The 27524-nt window shown below is 55.4% G+C and overlaps 5 protein-coding genes across 5 annotated transcripts; 3 read left to right on the top strand and 2 right to left on the bottom strand.

The window, feature by feature from the left end:
* Window positions 1-149: 149 nt before the first annotated feature.
* Window positions 150-9635, bottom strand: PINK1 (PTEN induced kinase 1). The gene is made up of 8 exons (XM_030963976.1): window positions 9307-9635; window positions 7151-7450; window positions 6104-6207; window positions 4315-4497; window positions 3780-3943; window positions 2692-2819; window positions 1705-1941; window positions 150-1326 (listed from the first exon to the last, which is right to left on the bottom strand). Exons 1-8 carry the CDS (start codon window positions 9376-9378, stop codon window positions 1066-1068), a joined length of 1449 nt encoding a protein of 482 aa, XP_030819836.1. The 5' UTR covers window positions 9379-9635; the 3' UTR covers window positions 150-1065.
* A 2044-nt stretch (window positions 9636-11679) lies between these two features.
* CDA (cytidine deaminase) lies at window positions 11680-13458 on the bottom strand. Its single transcript, XM_030963942.1, is given in 6 exon segments — window positions 11680-11793; window positions 12436-12493; window positions 12777-12888; window positions 13166-13348; window positions 13351-13413; window positions 13416-13458. Coding segments are annotated over 6 exon segments (573 nt in total).
* Window positions 13459-15847: 2389 nt separating this feature from the next.
* FAM43B (family with sequence similarity 43 member B) lies at window positions 15848-17207 on the top strand. The gene has a single exon (XM_030963886.1). It carries the CDS (start codon window positions 16106-16108, stop codon window positions 16994-16996), a length of 891 nt encoding a protein of 296 aa, XP_030819746.1. The 5' UTR covers window positions 15848-16105; the 3' UTR covers window positions 16997-17207.
* A 1194-nt stretch (window positions 17208-18401) lies between these two features.
* On the top strand, window positions 18402-22072 carry MUL1 (mitochondrial E3 ubiquitin protein ligase 1). Its single transcript, XM_030963821.1, is given in 5 exon segments — window positions 18402-18540; window positions 18639-18726; window positions 19627-19747; window positions 20731-20768; window positions 20771-22072. Coding segments are annotated over 5 exon segments (1047 nt in total). The 5' UTR covers window positions 18402-18420; the 3' UTR covers window positions 21451-22072.
* Window positions 22073-24498: 2426 nt separating this feature from the next.
* CAMK2N1 (calcium/calmodulin dependent protein kinase II inhibitor 1) lies at window positions 24499-26975 on the top strand. Its single transcript, XM_030963719.1, has 2 exons — window positions 24499-24822; window positions 25639-26975. Exons 1-2 carry the CDS (start codon window positions 24663-24665, stop codon window positions 25707-25709), a joined length of 231 nt encoding a protein of 76 aa, XP_030819579.1. The 5' UTR covers window positions 24499-24662; the 3' UTR covers window positions 25710-26975.
* Window positions 26976-27524: the final 549 nt, after the last annotated feature.

Genomic DNA, 27524 nt, shown 5'->3' with positions numbered 1-27524 from the left:
AAGGTCTGTTCCTCTTTGGGAAATTCCCTTTGGAGTAGAACACCGTGTTCCACAGTTAGCACTGGAAAGAGCTGAAATTGCGTTTAAGACACCCCGGAACCAATGCTCCACAGCCCAAATTGGATTGAGAGAACCCACACAGCCACAGCCACATTAAATCTTTAATTTATTGAGCAACAAGCATAAATAACTTTCTCCCCAAGTTCCTCTAAACACAATTATAGCCATGAAATTGAATGCTGTTTCATAAACATGGCTGTTGTTATTTAAAGATCAATGTCTCTGTCCTCCCCACCAAAGGATATTATTTCATTGAAGGAAACACAGACAGGTTAAAGAGCAGAGCATCACACTGAGCTCTTTAAGCAGGGGCTGCTGCCCAGCCTCACTCTGTTTGGAGCATTATCCCTAACTGGAGAGTCTGACTCAGCCTTGGACCCTGGGGCAGCCACCACCACAGAGCTACAACAGTTAAGAACAAGGATAAGCGGGATTTGAGGATGATGTGCTTCCACTATCCTGCGTACAACTGCGAGGTTTTTAGTGCTGCTGACGCTCACGTTACCAGGCAGCACCTCATCAGGAAGATTTCAGGCTGTCATTTCACAGCTCAGAAGAAAATGAGTTTCAAACCACCACCCAAGAACAGAGACTGCAGTTCCCTTTGTCAGCTTGGATCTCTGTGTGTTAAATTGTTTCTCTGTGAAATGCAGCCAGACAGTGCCTCCTCCCAGTCACTCCTCTGAAAGGAATCTGCTTCACTCAACACACAACTTACAAGTCAATTAATTCCCAAACGGGAGCAAAACCAACCACAAACCTCTGGACACCTGCAAGGTCCACACTCCTGCCCCCCTAGAGGGTAAGGAAGCAAGGGCATCTGCTCTAGCAGGGACAGAAAAGCAGCGTGGTTAACGCTAGAGAGAAACTCAAGCTCCTAAACACAGGCCTGCAGCTTGTTCTCTAAAGCACTACAGGACTGCAGACAGACAGAAAGGACAGGTTCCTATGTGCCTTTAGAAAGTGCCATTTTTATGTGGGATGCTCGTGTTCCAGGTGGTTCCTTCACCCAGAGTGGCTTCTCCATGCCAGCAACAGGAATATTGCTGCCCAGAGGTCTTCAAACTCGAGGTTTGCCAAGAAGCACATCTTCATTTTGGTTTCTACCTGGCTCTTCTCTGCCAGCCTGTTGGTGAGCAGGGTGGCTGCAGACTGGCAGAGCAGCCAGGCGATCATCTGGTCAGGTTTCAGGGTCCTGGATGCCACAACACTGTCACCCCAGAGGCTCAGGTGCAGCACGTTCGCAGCCACCCTCGCAGACAACCTCTGCAAGAGGAAGGGGAGGGAAGGGGAGATTAGCTGATCCTGCTACACTCAGCCACATCACCAGCACGGAGCATTGGCACCTCCAAAACTCCCTGGAGCCCCCCCAAAGGCAACACCCTGTGAATCAGAAAGCTCTTTCAGACTACTACTGTATATATATAATGCTGTGTGGAACCCTCCAGTGTGAGGTCTGGTCCTGACACAAACATCTGAAACAATTCAGCACCACTCAGCAAAGACTTTTGGCTTTGATCCTTATGTCATGCTTTGATCCTGCAGTGAGATCTGGACTAACCTCTGCACCCACAGCCCTCCAAGGCAAAATGATCTGCCAGGGATACTCCCAGAGAGGATATCTTGAAGGCAACAGCTTCTTACCTTGTTGGGATCTCTCTGAAGCAGCATCTTTATCACCTGCCTCACCTCGAGGGGCACGTGGTTGGGCAGGCTTGGCAGCTGGTCCTCCTGGTAACTTCTGCTTTCCAGAGTGGAGTCCCCGTGCCCATAGAAAGGATTGGCCAGGCCCAGGATCTCATAGGCAATCGCTCCAACAGCCCAAGCATCAGCTTTGCTGTAGTTGATCACCGTGCCTGGACCAGGTGACGCTGTGATCACCTGCCACAGAGAGGGGGCTACTCAAATAAACAGCTCAAGTGCAGCCTCTGTGCTGAAATTCGATTTTTAATGCTCAAACCTGCATTTTCCCTGTAATAAACTTAGACACTGAACCCAAAGGTGGGTTGCATCTGAATCTGTGCTGTAAATATTCCCTATTGGCATGCTCTAAGCCTCTGGCACTGCTCAGCCCACTGGGATGCTGGGAGGAGTCTGAACATTGCACTGAGGCTTTAGCTATTGTCCCTGACCAGCACTCCCAGAGTTCCAAGGGCTATCTCCTGCTAGAATTATGGAGAAAGGAGACCTGCAGAAGAACAACCAACACCACAGCAAAGTGCTCCAGGTCCAGCAGACAGTTAAGGGTGTCTTGGCTTTTATTATTTCTTATCATCAAAGAAATAAAAAGGAACTGTAAATAATTTCACAACAGTCTTGAACTTTAGCCAAAAGCTACTGTTGCAACTGCTGCATAAAATTCTTAATAGTTACATGGAAAGGGGCCTGAATAAATATGAAAGAGTACATTTGGGGGAGGGGAGGAAAAGCTGATTCTGCCTCTTAACACCAACTGATTACATTTCACCTGTTAGAGCTCAAGGTGTCTATTTGACATAGCTCAGCAGAGATGTTTACCAAGCGCCTAACTCAAGGTAGGACACAAACCTTCTATGCCACCAAAACTTTTAGGCCAAACAAAAGGACAAGAAGAAAACCAGCACCACAAAGCACTGCTACAGAGGGATTTACCTCAGGTGCCATAAGGCAGCCATTGCCACCCCGATCCACGTAGGAGCTGGTGAAGGGCAGCCTCAGGCCGATGTTCTCATCCGCCAAACAGCAGCCAAAGTCAGTGATGACCAGCCAGGGGCAGCCAGCTGTGAACAACACAGAGCTGCCAGAGTTAGGGTTCAGTTTGGGAGGACCTGGCAGCACCAAACACCACATCACATCAACACCCAGCTTGGTGTCCTCTGCAAACTGACTGAGGGGCCATTCGATCCCCTCATCAAGATTGTCGGCAAAGACATTCAGTAGAGTGACCTGGTCTAGTGGAAGGTGTCCCTGTGCATGGCAGGGGCTTGGAATGAGAAAAGCTTTAAGGTCCCTTCCAGCCTAGGCCATTCCATCATTTTATGATTCTAAATCCTGAGCCCTGGAGAACAGAGAATCCTCTGTCGCCTCTTGGGCCGGTCTCCAGGAAGGCAGGGTGGATTCCAGTGGTCTCTCTGTCTCTCTCCCTGATACTCCTCAACCAAATTCTTCCACTCCTAATCACACACACCTGCCTGCCTCCTATTGCTCCTGCCAATTTGAATCTCAATCACACCCAAAAAGAGCTCAGGCAATTAAAACTGCTGTTAGAGGCTGACAGGAGAACACATAGAAGAAAATGCTGGATCCCTTCCCTCCCGACCCATGTTTCATCATCCCAGGGTGCAGCACCATTAACCTGGCCATGGGGTGGGATTTTAAGAGGCTCTCTGTACTCTCTGGCTTGGGAAAGAGGACAGAACCAAGAGCCTGAAGCAAAGGCTCCTGCAGCATCCCAAATGTGGTGTTCCCGGATGCTCCAGTCAATGCTGGCTGTGCTCATGCAATCCATCATCTCAGCAATACACTATGTCCATGTTAATGATCCAAAACCTCAGGCACAGACAGGATCAATGACTTGCTGCACTCACAGCAAATACTAAGCTAAAAAGTAAACCTGAGATTATTCAAAAGGTTTGATGCTTCTCCCCCAAACACGCAGCCGGGTGAGACTTCCCCAAATACCAAGGTGACCGAATCGCTTCTGTGAATTAACTGGCACTTATCCTCAGGGATCTACGTACCAGAATCAAATTCAACCAGGATGTTGTCAGACTTGAGGTCTCTGTGTGCTATTCCATGTCGAACAAGGTGGTCCACGCCTTCCAAGAGCTGCAGAATCATCACTGTGGAGAGGCGAACATCCGGAGTGTTCTCCTGCAGATACTGGCGCAGCGTGAAGGGGTAGCTAGGCAGAACAAGGAAAAAAATGGGAATTAGCATCCTGCAGGCTTATCACTGGCAGTTCAACCTCACTGTTGGCTCATCTCATTACTGATTCTACTCCATCTCTAGCAGTGTGCTCAGACTAGGGGTGAAGTTCAGGCTTAGAAGGGCAGACAAATGGGGACAAACTCCACATTTCTCACTTTAATTTGGGGTAATTATTAAAAAGAACAGTTTGTCTTCATTGTGGAAGCACAGTCAGAACCTCAAGAACTTGGAACAGGTCCTGGGAGGCGTTTCCAAGAGCATACTCTGCTCTTTGGCAGCAGCCCAGACCCAAGCTTTGCAAGGACAGAGTGCCCAAGTCACTTTAACCAGCTTCTCTCCACTTACTTCTTCATCACCAAGAAGAGTGTGCGGCTGTGACCGATCCCTCTGGGGTTCAGGCTCAATGGAAGGACGTCAGGATAGTCAGCAAAGGCTCCAGGCAGCAAAGGGACAGAGGATGTGAATGCTCTGATCACCTGGATTATATTTGGATGAGGCTGCAGCTTCTTCCTCCCAAGGACAGTTTTTCTGTGCAGAGGAAAGACACCACAGATTGCACCAATCCCTCAGTCGGTTCTGATGGATCTCAGGCACACTGCTGTTATTGCTGGAACTACTTTTCATTATTATGGCCTGTCCTCCACACCAAAGGGTTCCCCAGCAGAGCAAACACGTTTTTTCTGCACTGGAAGCCTCATCAGAGAGAGATTAAAGCTGCACAGGGTGGATTACAGGACTGCACATTAAGCAAACAGTCAGACACTCACATCCTGGAATCCATTCACTGAGCAAGAGCATGGGCAGCAGTTTCATGGCCCATTTCCTAACCAGCATCTCAGCCCAGCACTTCCCAGGTGAATGCAGAGCACCCACAGCCTGTACGGACCCACTGCAGCCACAGGCATCTCCCAGCACCTTCTCCAGAGCTCAGAATCCACCCCAGTGCCTCCCAGAGCAAACTGAGCCAACCAAGGTGTCACAGGGGCTCTTGTGTAACTGGATTTCCCTATTCACAATGGCCAAATAGGAAATAAGGTGCTTTACCTGCACTACAAATAGAGCTTTGATAAAAACCTGCACACATAACATGCAGCCTTCATTTTACTCAAGCCCCACTAACCCTTCTATGCTGCTAACAAAGGCAGAGCCAGGCATAGGCTGCTTCTCCATTCAAAAAGAGCTACAGCAGCTCTAGAGAGTAACAGCCAAACGCAATTACTTTGTTAGACATAATAAAGGTCAACTTCACACTGGGAGTATCAATTTAGAACCTCTATTTTATGGCAGAGGCAGGAAGCTCTCCCTCCCCTGAAAAGCAGGTTACCTATTTGTCTGCAACACAGATCTCTCATCCCCTGAATGTCAAATATCCCTTTGGCTGCTCTACTGCATTCCCAGCCAGCCACGGGCACAGCATTCATTATTCATTTGTATTGGCAGCCGGGATGGATTTGAAATTTAAATCAGACAATCTGGGCTGTGGACTCCATTGTTTCAAATGAAAAAAAAAAAAGATGCATTTCTGAATGAAAAGATAGCTAACTTGAGGTAATTTAGAAGTTTCTGTGAGATTTTCCACCTACATGCTGTTTGCTCACTTCCCACTCAGGTCAAAGAGTATGAACTAAGTCATTTCCATTTCCTTTCTCACCAGTTTTCCTGCACTAAAACAGTTCCAACCTCCCTGTCCAGCACCCATCTTATCCCAAACCAGTTCTCAAACCTCACAGTCAAATTGTATTACAGTGAAATAATTTGATGTTTAATACACTCAAACTGTTACCAATTGCTGCAGTGCAACTAAAAAGCATCACAATATAAATTTAAATAGTGTTCAACAAAGGCTCCTCCAGTCTTTACCTCAGCAAATGCCAACACATTTCAACACAGGGAAGCTAAGACACAGCCACTGGACCCTGGTGGGACCCCAAATGCTCCCAAATTCTTGGTGCACCCTTTCAACCTCCTCTGGACCACATACTTTAGCAATGCAATTCCCTGCATGGCAAGAAACTTAACAATCCCCAGGTTTACCTGCTTTCAGCAGCTATTCTAGAAAGCCCTGTCCACCTTCTTAACAGTACAAATTGCTGCAAAATCAAGGGATAAAGCCAGCACCTTGCCACCTCCATACCTGCGGCCAGAGACAGCTCCGTATTCCCTGGACAAGGCCAGGCCTGTGGCTGGGACGAGCTCTCGGCCCATGGCATCCAGGATGGCTTCACTCGAGGAACCAGCCTGCAACAACAACCACACCCCATGTGGGTTCCAGCTCCAAAACCACCCGGTCCCAAAGCAAGCTGAGAACAGATAATCCTGATGCTGGCACTGTGTCTGGAGCTGGGCTGACTGAGATCAGATTCCAGGACTTCCCTCCCTTGAAAATCAAGGAAGGCAATTAACTACTTAAAGATCTCACTAAGGGAGACCACAAGGCCTTTATTTGCAGAAAGAAATCTATTTGTCACTTCAAATGCACCCTTGACCATCAGCAATCCAGACTACACCTTAGCATTCACTTTCAACTTCCAAACCCAAGTGGAAGAGCCCACAGGTAAATGCCAGGGTACATCTGGAGACCAAGGGATTCCAGATGTTGGCATTTTGGAAGATTCTCTTGAAATATTCACTTGTCACATCAATGGGGAAAGCCACGTGGATTTTTTTAAACGTGGAAGAGCCACACTGAGGAACTGGATCTCCAGTCACCCAGGCTGGGAAACACTGGAGCAGATCTTGGACAGTCACCTCATGGCAAGGGGACACCGCAGGCAGGTTACTGTGCACCCTGAGACCACTGCCTCTTCAGGAAGAAAACACACCTCTGTCCTGACACTGACAGGACACCAATTCCTGAATCACTGGCAGCAGTGGCTTTCCCCTTCTTAGACCTTTCCAATAGAGCCAGCCTCAGAAAACCTTTTCTTCCCAAAACATCACCTCCATACCCAAGAGCTCCAGCAGCAGCTCTCAGTGCCGATTCCAGAGGATGACGAACGCTAATTACCTCGCTCTGGGACTCTGCACTAACATTTGACATCTCCAGTGTCACCTACCAACAGCTTTGTTGTGACACACTCATCCTGCACTCCATAATTAGTGCTTTCAACACTTCAGTATTAAACATTCCAGCCAGAATTCCCCAGCAACAGACACGGGGGATTCAGCGCCGACTCCTTACCGAAATGTTCCACATCATTTTGATAGCTAAGGGAAAAGCCCCTTGTGGTTGGTGCTTCACCACAGGCTCCTCTTCAGCGCCCTGGGAAGCTGAGGCATGGTGCTGCTGCAGGGCTGGGAGAGGGTTGCTCTGGGCAGGAGCCCGAGGAGCGGGGCAGAAGGGAATGGCTGCCTCGTACACAGCGGCACTGCAGCCCTTCCCGATGGGCTGGCCGATGAGATACTCCTCCAGCTTGAAGCCCTGCCAGCGGAAGGAGCTCAGGGGATCTTTCTGTGGCTTGTTCTTCCCAACAAACACGGTCTGAAAGGAACATGAACAGAAAAACCCGCTCAGTTAGCCCAGACTTCCCAGCGAAGGAGAACTTGGTGTGTCAGTGGAATTACACATCCTGGTGGGATGGTCAGCCTGAAAGTCTCAATCAGACTCTAAGCACTGGGCTCAAATCACTGTAACCACATGAAAAATCATCTGCAGGCCATATATTTTGTGTGATACAATTTACTCCTAAACCAGTCTTTTCTAAAGGTGCCCTTTTTAAGGGAAGAAGAGGAACCAGGAGGGGGAGTCATTTGCCAATCTAGAATATAAATATATTTTCCCAGAGAAGCTGTGGCTGCTCCATCCCTGGAAGTGTCCAAGGCCAGGCTGGACAGGGCTTGGAGTAAGCTGGGATAGTGGAAGGTGTCCCTGCCCTGGCAGGGGTGGGAAGAGATGGGCCTTAAAGTCCCTTCCAGCCCAAACCATTCCATGATTCTGTGGTTGTGTAAAGAAAAGTTTTTAACTGAACACTTCTGAAATGAGATGCATTATTACACTTTTCTCCCTCTCTATAAACAAACCAGGCAAACAGCATTTTAAAGAAAATTGAATTAAAAGCAGCAACAGTAAAAACAATGGCCTTTTTGCAGCAGTCAGCTGTGAGGGCTGGTTAGTGTGAGGGAGAGTGAATCTATGATGGGAGGGAGCTGGGGGAGGAAATCAAGAGATGTGGAAAAACAGCACACAGGAGGCTGTTCTGGAGTTTCATCACAGTTCATGATCCCACAGGTCTGGTGCTGTCCCAGCTGTCACTATACCAATACAAATCTTCTCTGTGAGCTGCAGCCCCAAAGCAGCAGTGACACCCCAGGGATGTGTCACTGACACAGACCAGGGACAGCTAATGGAACAACCCAGCAAGGACAGAGGAGAGAAAGCATCCTCTTCAGAAGAAACTTCAGGGAATGTGTCTGCTGGTCGGTGGAGCAGGTGACAGCTGGCTCTGAGCACCAGAGGTCTATTTTTACCTAGGAAATATGTTCAGTACCATCCATGCCCTGTGCCCTGCCAGCACGGCCTGGCCCAGCACCACAGGGTCCCATGGGGATCAACAGCAGTGTCCTGGGACATGAAACCCCCCCCACCAGGGCCCTGATCCCCTCCCTCTGTGGAGGGACAGGGAGTGAGGGTCCCTTGGTTTTGAAAGTACCTGCTTTAGGGTCATGAGGGGCTGCTGAGTGAGACGCTTCCCCATGACCCTATTTTTGGGGAGAAGGAGGTGCCTTTGGGCCTGCTCATTGCAGCATCCCCCATCTTCCTTGGGGAGAGATGGGGAGGTGTCTGGGGGGTTCCCCAGTCTGCCCTTTACCGGGGCTCTCAGGGGGCTCCCCCCAGCAGTGACCTCCCTTCCCTTCATGAGGGGTGTCTGAGGGGCTCCATAGAACAAGGCTCTCCCCTTCAGCAAGGGAGTCTGGAAGGCTCCCCACAGCAGTGACCACCCCCCCTCCCCTTCAGAGGGGACATCTGAGGGGTTCCTCACAAGAATCCCCCTCCCCTTTATGGATGATGTCTGACGGCTTCTCCAGAGCAAAGAGCACTACCCTTAGTGGGGGATGTCTGAGGGACTCCCCAGAACAAGGACCCCCTACCCTTAGTGGGGGGCGTGTCTAAGTGGCTCCCCTCAGCACTGACACTCTGTGCCGTTCAGGGGGGGGGTTCAAAGGGCTCCACACATCGAGGACCACCCTCTCTCTCATGAAGGATGCCTGGAGGACTGCGACCCCCCGTGCCCTTCTTGGGAGGTGACTGAATGCCTCCTCCTCCCGGCAAGGCCCTCCCTTCCCCTCACGGAGGGCGCCCCAGGCGCTGCCCAGCGGGACCCCCGGGCCGCTTCCCACCTGGATGTGGCGACACGCCGCCTCAGCCCGGCGCTGCTCCTCCAGGCGCGGCTCCACCAGGCCCAGCGCCATGGCCAGCGCCAGGCAGACGCCGCCGCGGCCCCGCCGCGCAACGGCCGCCAGCCCGCCCGCCGGGCCGCGCAGGAAGAGGCGGCGGGCGGCCGGCAGCCAGGCCAGCCAGGGCCGCCATGGGGCGGGCGGCGCGGCGGGCGCGGGCGCAGGCCCGGGGCGGGGGTCGGGGCGGGGGGCGCGCGGGGCGCGCAGGGCGGGCGGCACCGCGGGAGGAGCCGCAGGGCCCGGGCCAGCAGCAGCCGCACCGCCATGGCCAGCGCGTCACCGCGGGGGGCGGGCCCAGAGCGGGCCAATGGCGACAGGCCGCGCCCGGAAACACGCCCACCGGAGCGCGAAACCACGCCTACCGGGTGCTAAACCACGCCCCCGGCACGGGACGGGGACGGAGAGGGAACGGGCGGGGAGTGGGACAGGGAGTGGGGCAGGGAATGGGGCAGGGAATGGGGCAGGGAGTGGGACAGGGAATGGGGCAGGGAATGGGGCAGGGAGTGGGGCATGGAGTAGGACAGGGAATGGGGCAGGGAGTGGGACAGGAAATGGGGCAGGGAATGGGGCATGGAGTGGGACAGGGAGTGGGACATGGAGTGGGACAGGGAATGGGGCACAGAATGGGGCATGGAGTGGGACAGGGAGTGGGACATGGAGTGGGACAGGGAATGGGGCACAGAATGGGGCATGGAGTGGGACAGGGAGTGGGACAGGGAATGGGGCATGGAGTGGGACAGGAAATGGGGCAGGGAATGGGGCAGGGGTGGGACAGGGAGTGGGACATGGAGCGAAGTGTGGAAATGGACATGGAATGGCCATGGAGACGGGCAGGGAGCAGGGCATGGGAGTGGGACATGGAATGGGGCATAGAGCAAGACATGGAGCAGATGTGGAGTGGGGTACTGAACAGGGCATGGAAGGGGACATGTAGCAAAGCATGAAGCAGGATATGGAAGGGGAGATGGAGTGGGTCATAAGCAGGGCATGGAATGGGTCACGGAACAGGGCGCAGAGCAAGGTGCAACCAAGGTAAAGCCTTGTGCAATGCAGGGCATGGATGCCACAGCTGGGAGTGCCTTGGCATGGAGCACAGCACTGCCCTGGAAACAGCCAGGGCACAGCCCACTGTGTGGAATCGTCAAACCACAGAATCACAGCCTGATTTGGGCTGGAGGGCACCTCAAAGCCCATCCAGTCCCACCCTTGCCATGGGCAGGGACACCTTCCACTATCCCAGCTTGCTCCAAGCCCTGTCCAGCCTGGCCTTGGACACTTCCAGGGATCCAGGGACAGCCACAGCTTTTCTGAGCAGCCTGTGCCAGAATCCCTTCCCTGCTGCCTGTGCTGTGGGATCAGCCCCACAGCTGAGGCACATCCAGCCTCTCACCCACCAGCCTCTCCACGTCCTTCCCAGCAGGAGTGTTGTCCATCCCCCAGCCAGTACAGATACTGAGGTGTTCCCCTGAGCCAGGGGCAGCCCCCTGCACTCGGCTTTGCTGAACCTCATGAGGTTCCCAGGGCACAGCCAGCACCCCCAGCCCTGCCTGGGCTGCAGGACAGCCCCAGGACCCCACTCCCTGTGTTTCATCACTTGCTACAACTGCAGGAGATAAACCAGAACTGCTTTTATTTCACTTGGGCATGGCAGAAATGCTCGACCCAGCGCTGGTTGGGAAATGTAATTAATTCATTTATCATTGTATTATAAATCAATATACAATCAACAAATGGCATTACCCTGGAGGCACAAAACCCTCCAGAACACCCCAAAAACGTCGTCTTCTTCACCTCAAACAAAATAAAAGCAAGGAAAACAAGCTGGAAAGAAAGGAGCAAAGGACACGGTCAGTGCAATAACCATCCTGCAATCCACGTAACCTGGATTGGGTCACTAATTACTGCTGAGGTTGATGGACCTTTTCCCTCTTGCTTTCACTTCTTTTTAGAGCTGAAGGATCCAGCACTTTCCCAAGCAATGATTTTGCATTATTCAGGAGTGGTTTCTGTACCAAAGCCTGTTTGAGTTCTGCACCAAAGCCAAGTCCTCCCTTGCCTACAGGCATGTCTGGACTCTTTTTTTACTAATAACAGGGAATTTCTATTATTTGATTTTGCCATTTCCTCGGGGCAAGGTGGAGCTGGAGCCTGTGAATCAACACTGAATTAGAAGATGAGACAGAGGAACAGGCAACTTAACAGTATAAACAAATTTCCCACTGTGTTGTTCCCAAAAAGTTGCTTACAGGCTGAGAAAATCAGGGAAAACCATTTTCCTCTGTGCCTAAGGGCAAAAGCTGGTGGTGGCCACGCTGCTCAGACCTTCTTCAGGTCCTCAGGGCCAAAGGAGGTAGGCAGCAGCTCCTCCAGCCTTTTGACAATGTAGGTGCCATCTCCTTTGGTCAGGTAGACATCCCAGTCTGTGCCAAACTGAAGAAGGAGAAAGAAGAGCCTGATGAGGGAGAAGAAGGGAAGAACCTGCATTTCTTCACCAAATTTCTCATATACCCCATTTTTCAGGTTCACAGGGAGCATCCCCCTCTATTACAAGTATTTTGGGTTGGCTTATCAGCATTACCTCCCCCAGAGGGTATTTTGGGCTCAGATCCTGTGTTTTTACCCCACCAGTGTGAGCCCCAGTGCCTCTGAACCTGCTGAATCTGATCCTCGAGCAGAGCCCCGCGACCCATCAAATATTAACAACCCCAAAATAAGATGTGGGTGCTGGGATTCCCGTGCAGAAGGGAATCCCAGCAGAGCTGGACAGGATCTGTGGGAAGCTCAGCTTTTACAGGAAAACCCCCATTTTCAGGCTTGCCAGAGAAAGGACTCAGGGGCAAAACCCTGGCCCTGGATAGTGAGCTAATGAATTCCCACTGAATTCCCCAGGGCTGGAATACCCCTTTGCCAGGAGATAATGAAATTTGAGGAGCCTGGAGCCAGCCCTGGGGATGAGAACGGGGGGTTGCACCCTCCTTGGAACCTCCAGCTGTTTTAGGGGGAGATGCCTGGGGTCAGGGGATGGTGTCTGGGATCAGGGAATGAGCCATGGAGCCCCACACGAGCTGTCACCTCTCTCATCACTTGTCTGCAGGCGCCACAGGGTGTGATGAAGTGGTCCCCCATGTCACTGCCAAAGGAGAAGGGCACAGAGTCCTGAGGTCAGAGGAGAGGAGAACACCTGCAGAAGACCTTCATGCCCCAGTAAATACAGAAGACCTTCATGCCCCAGTAAATACAGAGCTGCAACAGATTTGCCCCCCAATTCCTCCAAAAACACCACGAAAAAACTTTATTTCCCTCCCCAAACGATGGGGCTGCTGCAAAAGAAGCTGTCCCTGAGGAGCAGTGGGGGTTCTCCTGCTGGTTCCCCACCCCATCCCTCAGCACTCCAGCTCTCAGAGCACCCTCACCTGGCGATGGCCATGGCCTTGAAGCTGGTGTGCCCCTCAGAGATTGCTTTTTGGATGGCGCCACGCTCGGCGCACATCCCCAGGCTGTAGCAGGCGTTCTCCACGTTGCACCCTGCAGGGACAACCCCGGCATCAGCCACCCCAAACCCCACCAGCTCCTTTCTTCTCAGGGAATTGACAAAGAAAAGCCATTTTCCCCGCTCCCCCTATTTATTTTCCCATCCGCTGTGATCTTTGGCTCGGTCCGGGATGGCGGCTGCCAAGAGGCAGCGGGGGAGGACACACAACACCAGCACCCTGGGATGACCCCGCTACACCCTCACACACGACCCAAGGCTTGCTGGGGGCTCCCCAAAATCCCGGGGGGGGGGTCACAGATCCCGTCTTACCCGAGAAGATCTCCCCTCCGGTGGTGAGCAGTGCAGCTCCCACTGGGAACCGGCTGTAGGGGCAATAGGCGCAGTTTTTGGCCTCCCGGCTGCGGCGCAGCAAGAGCTGGAGATGGTCACCCTGGGGCTGGCCCGGGGGGACAGCAGGGAGCGGGTGCTGCCCGTTTCTCTCCATTGCTGCAGCTGCCTGCCCTGCCCGCTGACGCCGCGGTTAAATATTTCCTCGCCTGGAAAATAGGCTGGCCGGGACGCCGGGATAACGCCCCGGCACGCAGCTGAACTCTGGGAAGCATCCTCAGGGGCAGCCCTGGCCCCCACAGCACCGTGTGCAGGGATTCTCACATCCTCGCCCTGCCTGCTGCCTCACTTTTTCCCATTTCTCCTGTTTTCGTTATTTACTTCCTCCTTTCTCTGTCCCAGCAGAACATTTTTCCGCCGCCATCCTGGAGGTTTTTTTCCCTCCTCAGTTCAAAACTGGTTCTGTGGCTCCAAAGGAAAATGTCCTTAAATCATTCCTGATGGGAAGGAACAACAGCTCTGATCAGTGAGATCAAAAGAAATAAATTAATAAGATTAAAAGCATTAAAAAAAATTATCATAAAAATTATATTTTCCCAGGTCTTCTAACTACAAGCAGCAGGGGAAACTGGCTAAAGACACAGGTGGTCAAAAGCCCAATTTCAGATGCCCTCATGCTGGAGCCCAAATTCAGTTTGGCTGGTGCTTCCATGGGAATCAGCCCACACAAGGTAAAGGGCTCCCAGGTGATCATCAAATTACTTTTTAATTAAAGATTTCTCTATTTTTCCCCTTGCCCAAGGAGCTTCCTGCCCCATTTTCTAGCTGCAAGGACAGTTGTCACAGGTCCCAGGGATTTATCACTGGGATTTTTGTCCAGTTTGTTGGATTTTGGGAGGATTGTGACCTTACCTGCTGGTTTTCCCATCAAATCTTGCTGCTGGGTCACTGCTGAGGAGTCACAACAGGCTGGGAAGCAGCATCCAAAATTGGGGGTGGCTTCTGACGGGGCTGAAACTCTGGGAGCTGAAACTGAGTATGGGACAGTGAGACCACCACAGGCACCCCGAGAAATCAAAGCTGGGATGCTGAGATCTGTATTGTCCAAGGGATAACCAGGAAATCCATCTCCCACACACTGCCAGGGTGCTTGTTCACTCTGGAGCCCAGCAATGACAGTTCCGTACTTGCCAGGGCAGTGAGTGAGAGGAGGGATTGGCAGCCCTGAACCAGCCCACAACTCTTTTTCTCAGCTTTCAAGTGCAAATCTAGGTTGTTTTCCCCTATATACAATGCGGTGCAGAGCCCCCCTTGCCCCCCAAAATCTGGGAGAAAATAGGAAAACCAGTCCTAGGGCAACTTGTGGATGGTACTGTGGGATCAAACCAGTGTAGAGGGACAGCACAGCCCCTCTGACCCCAATAATGTGGGATCTCTAAATAAAGAAGCTTCCAGGGTGGGTTCACATTCACATCTGCCCTCTCAATATGAACACTGAGCAAGTAAACACAGCTTCACCTCAGTCAACAAGAGCAAGAACAGAAATTATGACAGAGGCTAGCACAGACAGAAATCTCCCTCATTAATACTAATTCCCTAATTGCCATCTCCCCAAAACCATCCTTGCACTGGGAGCAAACCATACAGCCCATGTTTGCATCAGAAAAGCTGAAAAACAGACAAATTCATGCATTTTTTATTATTTTGGCTGCAAAATCCTACATGGCTGTCGAGGCCGCGGCAGTGAGAGAGTGGGGCTGGTGCTGTCTGCCTGTGAAGCTGCTATTTTAAGGTTGTATTTGCTTCACTCAAACTGCAGAAAATCTGGGAAGCTGCTGGGAAATGGCTTCCCATTCCCTGCAACACCCCACTCTGATTTTCTTCCCTAAAAGTGGGGGAACATGGTGTTATTCTACTCCTTTCTCCTCTCCGTTTTTTAATCCCAAGGCAAACAGAGCATCCCCAAGCTCAGGGGTCTCCCCGCTTTATGTCCAGATGGCAAAAAAAAAAAAAAAAAAAAAGGTAGAAATCAGGGTTTGAGCCAAAGGCACTGAATCCTGAGCAGCCTCAGCCTCAGACTCCACTGCAGGGCTGAAACCTCGCAGTGCTCCCCAAAAACTTCCCCCCGAGCTGTGCCATGGGGAAATAACACTCCATTTCTCCTGGAGAGAAGCTGTCCTAGGGCCTTGGCCAGAGATAAAAGCAACAGGTTAAAAGCCAGCTCAGCCCAAAAGGAGAGGAGCAGCAAGGAGATCTGACTGGCTTGGAAATAACAGGAGCAAATGGGAGGTTTGGAGGAAAAAATGCCAGCAAACCTGCATGATCTGCAAATCCTGGCACACACCCTTGTGACACGTACTGATTTGGGGGGAAAACCCCCACCTTTTTGTCGTTCCCGTGCCAGAAGCCATCATCTGACCCTCCCAAAATCATCCCCCCACCCGGGTGGGAAATGAGGGAATTTCCCCTGACGCCGGTGTGTTTCGGCGCTGGGGGTCTGGCTGCTGCATGGGGATGGGGGGCTGGGCTCCCCCCGGCTTCCTCTCCCTCCGGGGCACGGAGCGGGCGCGCACGGGGCCGTTCACCGGCGGGGGCCGCTCACCGGCGGGGGCCGCTCACCGGCGGCTCCCCGCGTGCTCGGGGAGGTGGAGCAGCCCACGGAGAGCCGCGTCCCCGCAGCCGCCGCCGCCGCCGCCGCTCCCGCAGCATCAGGCGCAGGCGGCACCCGGAACGCGGCGGCTCCTCGGCTCCGCATCCTCCGTGGGCAGCCGGATCGGACACGAGGCCGCGTCCCGCTGCCGGGGTAGGGCACGACACCCCCTGCGCGGGGGGTGCGGGGACACCCCCCAGTGCGGCTTCGGGGCTTGGGGGGGTGGTCCCGCTAATTGCGAGCGAGGCCGGCGGTAGCGGAGCGGAGCCGAGATGCTGCCCTGGCGCCGGAGCAAGTTCGTGCTGGTGGAAAATGAACGTAAGTGCAAAGGCAAGAGCCTGGGGCCGGGGCTGAGCTACGCGGCGCTGCTGGCCGGCTTCCTCCGCTCCTGCCCGGACCTGCTGCCCGAGTGCCCGCTGGAGCGCCTGGGCAGCGTCTTCCGTGGGAAGCGCCAGAAAGTGGAGCTGAACAAGGAGGACCCGACGTACACGGTGAGGTACCTGGGCAACGCCGTCACCCTGCACGCCAAGGGCGAGGGCTGCACCGAGGAGGCGGTGGGCAAGATCTGGGCCAAGAGCGAGGCGGGCGCCGGCGGGGCCAAGATGACGCTGACGCTGGGCCCTCATGGCATCCGCATGACGCCCTGCGAGAAGGGGGCCCGCCGGCCGGGCCACGCGTACCTGCTGCACCGCATCACCTACTGCGCCGCCGACCGCCGGCACCCCAAGGTGTTCGCCTGGGTGTACCGGCACCAGGTGAAGAACAAGGCGGTGGTGCTGCGCTGCCACGCCGTGCTGGTCTCCAAGGCCGACAAGGCGCGCGCCATGGCCCTGCTCCTCTACCAGACCTCGGCCTCCGCCTTCAACGAGTTCAAGCGCCTCAAGAGACAGAGCGATTTCCGCCACGTCCAGCAGCAGCTCCTGGGCGACGCCATCGTGCCCTTGGTGCCGCTCCGCAGGCTGCTCAACGCCAAGTGTCCCTACCGCCCGCCGGCCGAGCGGGCCCGCTGCGCCCCGAGGCTCAGCTCCATCCTGGAGGAGGAGGAGGAGGAGGCCTTCGGCGCCGGGCCGCCCTTGGGGGACCCCGAGCGAGCGGCCGTGCTGCGGCTGGCCAGCGACATGAGGGGCTGCAGCCTGCGCGGGCCCCGCGCCGCCGTGTGCTGAGCGCCGGCGGGACACGAGGTGCCCTCGGTGCGCCCCGAGCCGGTGCGGGACCCGCCTCGGGGAGCAATCTGGACAAGACGGCGGCTCCGTCTGCAGGAAGACCCATGGTGGGGGTGGGTTTGCACCCCAGGGACCCCCCCTCGTCCCCGCACATGAACCTGCTCTCGTGCCTCCTCCACAGCGGCCATAATAATAAAATGAATGTGTGTTTTCTGCGGTGTGACGGCGCCTGTGTCTCGCCCGGACCCCGGCGGACGACAGAGTTAAGCTCAGCTCTCAGGCAGTTTGGGGGTTTATATTGCTTTTACCCCTCGAAAGGCAAGCCAGGGAGGGGGGGCTGCGGGGTCCACGGTGCTTTCCTGCGGCACCGAGGGCGGGGGAGAGCTGCTCTCTGTAGTCATGGCAACTTGATTTTTTAAATACAGAGCTGGGGGGTGGCGGTGCCGCCCACGTCGGGGGAGCAGTGACGGGGTTTGGCCCCTTGGACCCCACTGGAGAGCTAACTTGCCTGCACCACCACCCCCCCCGCTCCAAATTAGTACCAAGGGCCTGAAGATCAATAATTTACAAAAAATGGCTATTTTTTTTCTTCCCCTTTTGCTGCTTTCCCAGAATAAGCAATGGTAAGGAGATAGGAGGGTGGGGGTGTGAGTGGGTTTGTGTCCTCCCCGGCAGGGACCTGCCACCCTGCCATGGCCCTTTGTGGGGTGGGAGAAAGGGCTCTGCAAAGTGGGGCTGGGGTCTGCGTCCTGAGGCTCAGCCCCCGCAGTGGAGGCCACATGGTGCTGCTGCCCCACAGCCCAGCGAGGGGCTGTAAGCCCTTCCCCAAGGTGTTATAAGGCTGGGATTTGGAGAGATAAACCCTCCCAGCCACGGGGGGACAGGCGCTGGTCTGACCACTGTTCCCCAAACTTAGCAGAAGGTGAGATTTGGGTTGCCCCCCAGCCCCAAGGTGGAAGGGGGGGTACGGGGGATGCTCCCCCCACACACCCAGGGGCATTAGGATTTGGGGCCAGCTGCCAAAATCCTAAGGGATGGCTGGGATTTGGGCTAATCCCCCTCAGATACTGGTGAGGCTGGAGTTCTTCCTGTCTTCCCCAGGACCGCAAGGTGGAGGTGGCGGTAAAGGGGTGCGGAGGCTGCCACCTGTCCCGCCCCCCCAAACTCCAAGGATGGGGTTTATCCCCCTAAAGCTCCGTGGGGCCGGGCTCTGACCCGTCTCCCTGACTCACAACCTCTGTGGGGGGATACTGTGTGTGACCCCGCACCCCGGCAGGGCCGTGCGGAGCCCCCGCGCCCCGCCCGGCCTTGGCGGACCCCCCGTCTCGATGGCGGCGCTGCGGCGGCCAGAACGCCGCTCATGACGTCATCGCCGGGCGCCGGCGCGGCGCGCGGTTGCCGTGGTAACGGCGGGCCCGGCCGCCATGGAGGGCGGCGGGCGGCCCTCGGCCGCGCAGGCCGTGCTCTTGGCTGCCAGCAGCGCCATCACCGCCCTGCTCTACTCCATCTACCGGCAGAAGGCTCGCGTGGCCCGCGGGCTCGAGGTGGGTGGGAGGGGTGCGACGGGGCAATGCATGTGCCCGTCCCCCGAGCCGCGGCCTGGTCACGCCGGCTGAGCCGCGGCCTCTGTTTGCTCCCGCAGGGCGCCAGGAAGGTCCGGCTGGACGGGGACCTACGGGCCGTGCTGCTGGAGGCGCCCGGACGCTGTGTGCCCTATGCAGTCATAGAAGGTAAGGTCGTGTACGAACACCAGAGGTTTATGTCCAAAAAGGAAACAGAGGAGTTCTATAACTTTATTCGAACCAAGGGAGGGGTCATGGGCATTTCCCATGGGGCCTCTCAGATTACTAGAGGATGCAGCCTCCTTTTTATTCCCGCTTCCCGGCCGCGTTTTCCTCTCTCTTTCCCTATTGACTGAGGCACTTGGGAGGTGCAGACTGCCCAAAATGCCTGATACCTACAACTCCCTTCTAATGTGTTCCTTTCCTTTCCTTTCCTTTCCTTTCCTTTCCTTTCCTTTCCTTTCCTTTCCCCTTTTACTTTCCCTCCCTTGTGTCAGTCAGTGGAAATCCTCTGGAATTTGTGGTTCTTCCCATTGTTTCTTTTCTCTCTCAGCATCTAGGTTTATCTACCAGCAGACCCACAGTTTGTTTGTGAAGACAAATCCCTCATTCCTTTCAAACAAGACCTGAAGTGAAGCCCCAACCGGGGGTGGGGGGGGCACATCCTGCCCCACAGCTGCTCCTCACTGGGGGATTTCATCCCCAGCTCCTCCTCCCTTGCCCATCAGGTCATTTCCCCCCCGCCAAGCAGCCACAGACTCCTGACAGCACAAAACACAGGCTCTTGGCCCTTTTGCCCCCATCTTAGAATTCTAGAATGGTTTCGGTAGAAAGAGACCTTAAAGCTCATCCAGTTCCACTCCTTCCACTGTCCCAGGGTGCTCCAAGCCCCATCTAACCTGGACTTGGACACTTCCAGGGATCCAGGGGCAGCCACAGCTTCTCTGGATACCCTCAGCAGCCTCACAGGAAGGAAAGGATTTCTTCCCAGCCGCCCAGTGAGGCCATTCCCCATGGTCCAGGGGTTGTTCCACGAGCCCTCACATGGCCCCTGGGTTCTCATTGCAGGTGTGGTGCGCTCGGTGAAGGACACCCTGAGCAGTCAGTTTGTGGAGAACTGCAAGGGGGTGGTTCAGAGGCTGACACTGCAGGAGCACAAGATGGTGTGGAACAGAACCACCCACCTCTGGTATGTGCCTGGCACCCTCAAACCCCTGTGGTACCCCTGGGGGGTCTGGCAGCCTGAAATGGCCTCGGGCGTGGCCAGAGTGACCAAGTGCCTCAAAGCTGGGTCCCAAAGTAGCCTCCACAGTGACAGCTGCCATAATGGGGGGTTTGGCTGATTTTGGGGCTTTCACAGAGGGGCTGGAGGAGAAGACAGCATCTAGTAACCCAACATGGGCTGAAGATTGATCAGCCCCACTTTGTTACCCCACCAGAGGATGGCATTTCAAAAAGAAAACCCACTAGCAGAATAGAAATTAATTGGATTTGGGTGATCCCCACACCCAAATCCAGAGCTGCTGAAACAGAGCCCAGTGATGCTGTTTGATAAGCATTTGGTACCACCAAACTGGGATGTGTGACACGTGGTGCTTCCCCTCACGGGATGGTTTGTGACAGCTGGGAATGCCACAGGCACGTGAGGAGGTGGGGATGGGGGAAGCCCCCACTGCTTGTGGAGCACCGAGGTGAGGGGTGAGTGGCCTCGTGCACCCCTGGACAGTGCCGTGAGGGGAAAGGTGTTCTCCAGTGTAGCAGCATGTGGCTACAGTGACGATCGTGTCCAGGGAGGCCACAGCCGACAGCGAGGAAACAGACAAGTCTCTTCCTTGTTTAGCACGAGAGTCCATTTTATTTCCACCCCTCACCCCATGCCATGGCGGGGCAGGAGGCAGAGTCCCGGGAGCCCGAGCAAAGCCCAGAGAGCCGAGAACAGAGAGGGGGGACACATACGCGGGGCGGGGTTTTATCAGGTGTCCCATGGGAGGAGTCTTAGGATCAGATTACAGCCTCCTCAGAACGGAAAGGCTGCACACTCCCGAGACCCCCATCAAAGAAACTCCACTCAGGGCGTGTCCCATCTGGCAGTCCCCAAAACCAGCAGGCCATCCCAGGCTGTGTTTCCCATCAGGGGCAGTCAGTTCACTTCCCCCCCTTCTCCCTCCCCAGGAATGACTATGAGAAGATCATCCACCAGAGAACCAGCACCACCCCTTTGACCTGGTCCCTGCCGAGGACAGCGCCGGCGTCACCGTGCGGGTGATGAAGCCTCTGGACGCTGCCGAGCTCGGCCTGGAGACGGTGTATGAGAAATTCCACCCCTCTGTGCAGTCCTTCACGGACGTCATCGGCCACTACATCAGCGGGGAGCGTCCCAAGGGCATCCAGGAGACAGAGCAGATGCTGAAGGTGGGCACAGCCCTGACTGGGGTGGGAGAGCTGGTCCTGGACAATGCCACCATCAAGCTGCAGCCCCCGAAGCAGGGCATGCCCTACTACCTGAGCTCCCTGGATTTCGAGTCCTTGCTGCAGAAACAGGAGTCCAGCGTGCGGTTTTGGAAAATCCTGACGGTGGTTTTTGGCTTTGCCACCTGCGCCGTGCTGTTCTTCCTGCTGCGGAAGCAGTACCGGCACCACCGGGAGCGGCAGCACCTGCGGCAGATGCAGGAGGAGTTCCGGCAGGCCCAGGAGCGCCTGACCGGCACCGACGGGGGCGAGGTTCTCAAAAACGCCTGCGTGGTCTGCTTGAGCAGCACCAAATCCTGCGTTTTCCTGGAGTGTGGCCACGTCTGCTCCTGCCACGAGTGCTACCAGGCTCTTCCCAAGCCCAAAAAGTGCCCCATCTGCAGGCAGGGCATCACCAGGGTGGTTCCCTTGTACAACAGTTAATTTTTTGTGGTTCTCAGGGGGGAGACTTTGGATTTAAAGCTGCCACTGGCAAAGGGGTTTTGTCGCCTCGCTGCTTGGGTGGTGGGTTTTGGGGAAGGGGAGGGAGCTTGAGGGAGCGGGTGCTTCACCAAGGGGGCAGAGCAGAGTCTGAAAAGGTGACTCTGCCGCTGATCAGGGCTCATGCTGTGCTATGGAGGTGTTTTTGAGAGAGATGATTCTTTGCAAAGGGTGAGGTGCTTGGGGGAAGATGCAGCTTGAAGCTCTTCTGTTAAGGTTTGGACTCGCAGGGTTCGTGTCATGGTTACAGAGCCTGCAGCCCCTTACCCAGCTGATAAAAACATGGGAAAACAAAAATAAAATGTATTAAGGGTTCTGGGAGGCTGCAGAATTCCTGTGAGGCTGCCAAAGGGCTCCAAGGCCTAGGAGAGCAGGAGGGGCTGTCGGAGAGCTTGTACCAGCGGGTGTGAACACAGGTAATTCTGTGATCCCCCCAAAATGGCTTTGTCACACGAGGGTGTGAGGATGGGGATGTGAGAGTGCTGTGGCCAATGGCTGATGGCTGTGCTTGGCTTGGCTTGGGATAGCAATCGAGATGTGAAGTAATAAAATAGGATGAAAAGTGTGTCTGTGTTGGATTATTCCAGGGAGTGGTGAGATTTGTCCTCCCTGAGGTCGACATGGTGAGCCTGGATCATCCCAAGCCATGGTGGAGGTTGGCTGATGGGGGGACCCTGTCCCCCCTGCACTGGATATGACAGTCACTGCTGTCCCCTCATGACACAGGTGGTGCCAAACCCCCAAAGTGACACAAAAAAGGAAAATTCCCTTCCCTGACACTCCTATTTTGCCATAAATCCCATATGCACCCAAGAGGGTTAATGGACCCAAAGTGCTGCTGCAGTTAACGTTTGCTGGGGAGGTCAATTAGAGAAACATTCCAGGGGAATGAGGGAGCCTCAAGTAGGAGCAGTTGAAAATCCCAGGACTGAGGCAGCCCCTGGGCAGCCCTGCTCCAGGCAGAGCCATCCACATCCCCCAGACACATTTAAAAAGAAACATTCCCATCGAGTGGCATTTTAAACCCCCTGAATTTACAGTGAAAATGATGAGTTGTTTCTCATTAAACATTAACCAGAGCAGCCGGGCAGTGTCCGGAAGGGCATTCTGGCTGTGGGGCACAAATCCACGGCTGGATTTTGAGGGGGAGCAGGTCCCTTGTTATTCCAGAGCTGGATTTTGAGGGGGAGCAGGTCCATGGTTATTCCAGTGCTGGATTTTTAGGAGGAGCCGGTCCCTGGTTATTCCAGAACTGGATTTTGAGGAGGAGCCAGTCCCTGGTTATTCCAGAGCTGGATTTTGAGGGGGAGCAGGTCCATGGTTATTCCAGTGCTGGATTTTGAGGAGGAACCGGTCCCTGGTTATTCCAGAACTGGATTTTGAGGAGGAACCGGTCCCTGGTTATTCCTGTGCTGGGAAGGGGCCGTGTCCCACCAGCTGTAGATGGCGGTGGCTGCCTGCAGGGCCAGGCAGCCCGAGGAACAGAATCCCAGAGGGAACAGCAGAACACAGCTCAAAAAGCCACACTGCAGCCCCAAAACCCAGCAGACAGATTGAAAGGGCAGAATCCCATCTGCTGGAAGAGGTGTCCCTCCTCTTCAGGGGAATGAGCACCCCAAAAATCTCATCCCCTCACTGGGGACAGCAGGGAGGTCAATCCCCCTCAGACCAGTGCAGGACACGGCCTCAAGCCTCGGTGTTTTGCCCAGGAATGGAGCATCAGGCAAAGCCTAAAAATACTCCTTGCAGGGGCTGTGCTTCCCCATTACCCCTCACCTCCTGTTTCCAAGCTTTCCCGGTGATTTCTCGGGCATAGCTGCAACCTTATGTAAGGAGCTGACAGCTCGGGGGCGGGCAGGAGTGCAGGGGAGAGGGGCTTGTGCAGCTCTGGGGGCTGAGGATTTCAGCAAACGAGAGCTTTGGAGATGGGAGCAGCCCCAGGACAGCACACCCCAGCCCTGGCACCACCAGGCACCCTGTCCTTCCATTCTGCTGAGCCCCAAAATGAGCCAGGCTCCCAATTCCAGAGAAACCCTGTAACTCAGCCTTGCACAAACAGGTTCTTTGCTGCTGTTGCTACTGTCCTCCTGCTCCCTTTTGTGGGAGATGCATCACAGATGCCTGAACACCCCAGCATAGCTGTGGCCTGTCCCAAAATGTTATCCCCGACCTTCCCATCACTTGCTTTGCCAGGCAATACCCGCAATGACCCACACTGCTGTGGTAACTCTGCATAGAAAACCCCATGGAAAGCTCACAGTGACTCAGAAGTCCTCCTGCAGTGCCCCAGGAAAGGCTCGTGCAGGAAGGGGTCCTGGGGGCCCCCAGCCAAGCACACCCAGTCCCCCCCCACCCTGCAGCCCCCCACAAAGTGCCAGAGGCCACAGATGGCTCTGCAGGGCACGTGAGGCTGTGCCCAGGGCTCCTGGGAACTGGCGCTGGGCTCCCCAGCGCTGTGGAGGGGTCGGTTCCAGACTTTCCGGGACCGGCTGGAGAGGCTCACTCTGAACTCCCTAAAGGTGTCTGTGGGGTAGTCTGGGCTCCCCAGATGTGGCTGTGGGGCAGCTCTGGGCTCCCCAAAACTGCTGTGGGGCCACCTAAGCTCTCCGAGGGTCCTTGTAGGGCAGCTCTGGACTCCCCAGGAATGCTGAGGGGCAGGTTGGGGAATCCGGAGGATGAAGCGGGGCAGCTCCAGGCTCCGCAGTGTGTCTGCCAGGCGGCTCTGGGATCTCTGCGGATGCTGTGGGACGCTCCGAGGATGCTCCGAGACAGCTCCGTGCTCCTCGGGGAGCCGGCGGGGCAGGCCCGGGCTCCTTGAGGATGCTCCGCGCTCCCCGGGGACGCTGCGGGGCAGGCGGCGGGGCAGTCCCGGGGATCCCCGGGGTGCGGGATCAGCCCGCGGGGCGGTGCCGCCGCCGGTGCCGGGGGCCGAGCCCGTCCCGCCCCGCCCCTCCCGGTCCCGCCTCCCGCTCCTCTATCGCCGCCGCCGCCGGAGCCGCCGCCGCAGCCGCGGAGCCGCGAGCAGCGCCGGCCGGGCCGGGATGTGACGGGGCGGCTGCCCCGCGCCCGCTGCGCCGCTGCCCCGGGCCCGCGGGCCCCGCGCCCCGGGAGGCTGTCGGGGGGCGGCGGCGGCGGCGGGTCCCCCCGCCGCCCCCATGTCGGAGGGGCCGCCCTACGGCGAGGGGCAGCTGGCGGGGGACGCGGCCGTGGGGCAGCTGCCCTTCCCCGTTCGCCTCCGCGGCGGCGACGGGCTCCTGGCCGGCGGGCAGGGCAAGCGGCCGCCCAAGCTGGGGCAGATCGGCCGCAGCAAGAGAGGTGGGTGCCGGAGGGACCGGGGCGCACCGGGAGCCGCCCGGGATGCGGGACACGGCCCCAGGGATGCGGCGGGGTGCAGCGGGTGTCCCGCGGGGTGTTGGGCGTCGTGTACCGGGAACCTTCCCCGGGGATGCGGGACACCGGGCACCGTCCTCAGGGACGGGGCAGGATGACCGGGCTCCCTGAGGATGTCGGGCATCGCGTCCCGAGGACCTTCTCCAGGGATGCAGGGCACTGGGGACCGTCCCCAGGGACAGGGTATGGTGCACCGGGCTCCCTGAGCGATGTTGGGCATCGTGGATGTTTCCCAGGGATGGGGCATCGAGCAGCTTTCGGGGATGCAGGGCACCGGGAAGCGTCCCCGGGGACGGGGCACGATGCGCCAGACTCCCTGCAGGATGTCAGGCAGCACGTCCCAAGGACTGTCACCGGGGTGTTGGGTAGCCGGGACCTTCCCTGGGGACAGAACATTGTGCCTTGGACGCTTCACTGGGTGTAGGGCAGCAGGGACCTTCCTCAGGGACAGGGGACATTCCCTGGGGACCATCCCATCCGCAGGGCACAGAGGTGAGGGGACCTTCCCTAGGGACATGTCCTTTGCCAAGTGTCCCCAGGGACCGGGCACCAGTGCCGGGGCGTGCGATACTGGGGACGGGACACGGTGCCAGGTGCCCTGCGACGGTCGGGGCCGTGTCGCTTTGTCAGCAGCCACACCAGGGATGTGGGACCCCTCCAACCCCCCCCCAGGGTGACCTTGGGCGGGGGGAGCACGGCGGCAGAAAATTCATCGCTCTTCTGTTTCTTTCTGCTTTCTAGTGGTTATTGAAGATGATAGAATTGATGATGTGCTGCAAAACCTCTCCGAAAAGGCCCCTCCCGGTGTTTAAAGCCTCCCTGGGGACGCTGGGCTGAGGCCCGGGGTGGGGTCGGTTTACAATGGCACAGGTGACCGGCAGAGAATAACCCCAGCCCCGCAGCGAGCGCCGAGCGCCGGGAACGCCGCCCGCAGCCCCGCGGCTCGTCCTGCCCTCCGGAGACGCGCGGAGGGGAGGGCAGCGAGCGAGCCAGAGCCCAGCCGTGAATTCAAAAATGATAATAAATTAAAATATATCTGTGTAATCGGGAAAATAGTCACCTGCTTCAAACCCTCCGCCCGGAGGGATGGACGGAGGAGGCACGCCGCGGCTCTGAATTACTCGGGATGGCTTTTCTCGGGCTGATGAACCTTGTGCTGCGCTAGATCGGGGGGTAAGAGGAAAGGGGGCAGCGGGAGATGGGGGGAGCGGGGGGAACAGCCCCTGGAGTCTCCCTCCGGCCAGGGTTGTTCCCAGCGGGCACCTTGTTTACATGATTTAATCTTGCAAAAATGAATCCGTGCACTTGGATGTACCACGCTATCCCCTTCTGTATGAGTTTCTTTTTTTTTATGTTGATGTCTTTGGATGTTGGGAAATTATATAAAATAGATATATATATATATATATTTAATTTTAGTCACGTTTTAAGGTTCTCGAGGGGGAAAACCAAAACTTTTATAAAGGAAAGGCCTGAAGGAAGAATTGCTGGTTTATTTTTTAAAGCTTGTACTTCTTGGTTGCTGTGAGCAAAGGGACAGATTTTATATGTATGGGGGGGGGGGGTCGCTCAGCTTTTCTAAATACCATGCAGTCTGTAGTGTGGGTGATCTTGGTTTTCTTTTTTTTTTCCTTATATTGTGGCAGTTTCCTCTCTTTAATAGACTGTATTAAAACATATATATAAAAGAAATTATTTAATGTAATCACAAGAGTGCCAAACACTTGGAGATGCTGGAGGGCAGCGATTCCCTCCCCGAGACGAGCAGCACTCGGAGCTTTCTGCTCTTTCCAGGGCTCCGTCGATCTCTCGTGGGGTTTTCTCTGACTTCTCTTTTCTAATCTTTCTTTTTAACTATTTTGCATGACGTGCATAAAAACAAAAGGGGAAAAAAAAAAGGGGGGACAAAAGCGCCTCTGGTGCCCGGGCTTGGTTCTTGTTTCTGTTTGCGATTGACTGACAGACCTCAAGGCAGGTTTTTCTTTCCTCCTTTTCTTAAATATTGTGTATGTTGCACTTTTATCCACTACACAGGGCTATTTCTGCAATGTCCGAATAAAAAGGAAAATGAAACAAAATGAAAAAAAATTATAAATGCGGATCTGCCGTGTTTTCCCGTGGGCTGCCAGGGCCAAGCAGCATGAGCATCCGTCCCTGTCCCCCCAAATAATCCCAAAATAACTGAGAAAAACCTCCCCACTCTCTAGCACAGACCCCTGTTAATCTGAATAACTAATTGTAATTAATATTTATTTGTGGGATTTTTTTTGTTTGATGGGAAAACACTTCAGGGGCATAAATTTAATGGAAAAATTCAACGTTGCGTCCTGAGAGTGGCTGTTGGGAACGGGGAATAAAAGGTGGCTTCCCCTTCACTGGTGGGAGAGGCTGTGGAAAATGGGCATTTCCCTTGCAGTATTGCCTCCCTTCCCCCCAAACCCCAAATCCTGGTGTTAAAAAAGGCCATTATCCCTTCTGCCCACGCCACCGAGGGCACGAGCCAACCTTTGTGCCCGGGGAACAAGAATATAATCACAGATAGGAAACAGGTCCAGGGGTGGGATTTTATTGCAAAGGAAATCATATATTGCAATAAAAGCAGGATATTGCTGAGCTGGGATTTGTAC

This window comes from Camarhynchus parvulus, chromosome 21 (genome assembly GCF_901933205.1).
Source record: "Camarhynchus parvulus chromosome 21, STF_HiC, whole genome shotgun sequence".
Classification (NCBI taxonomy): Eukaryota; Metazoa; Chordata; class Aves; order Passeriformes; family Thraupidae; genus Camarhynchus; species Camarhynchus parvulus.
Note: the sequence above shows the minus strand (reverse complement) of the source record. Positions and strands in the feature narration are given on the sequence as shown.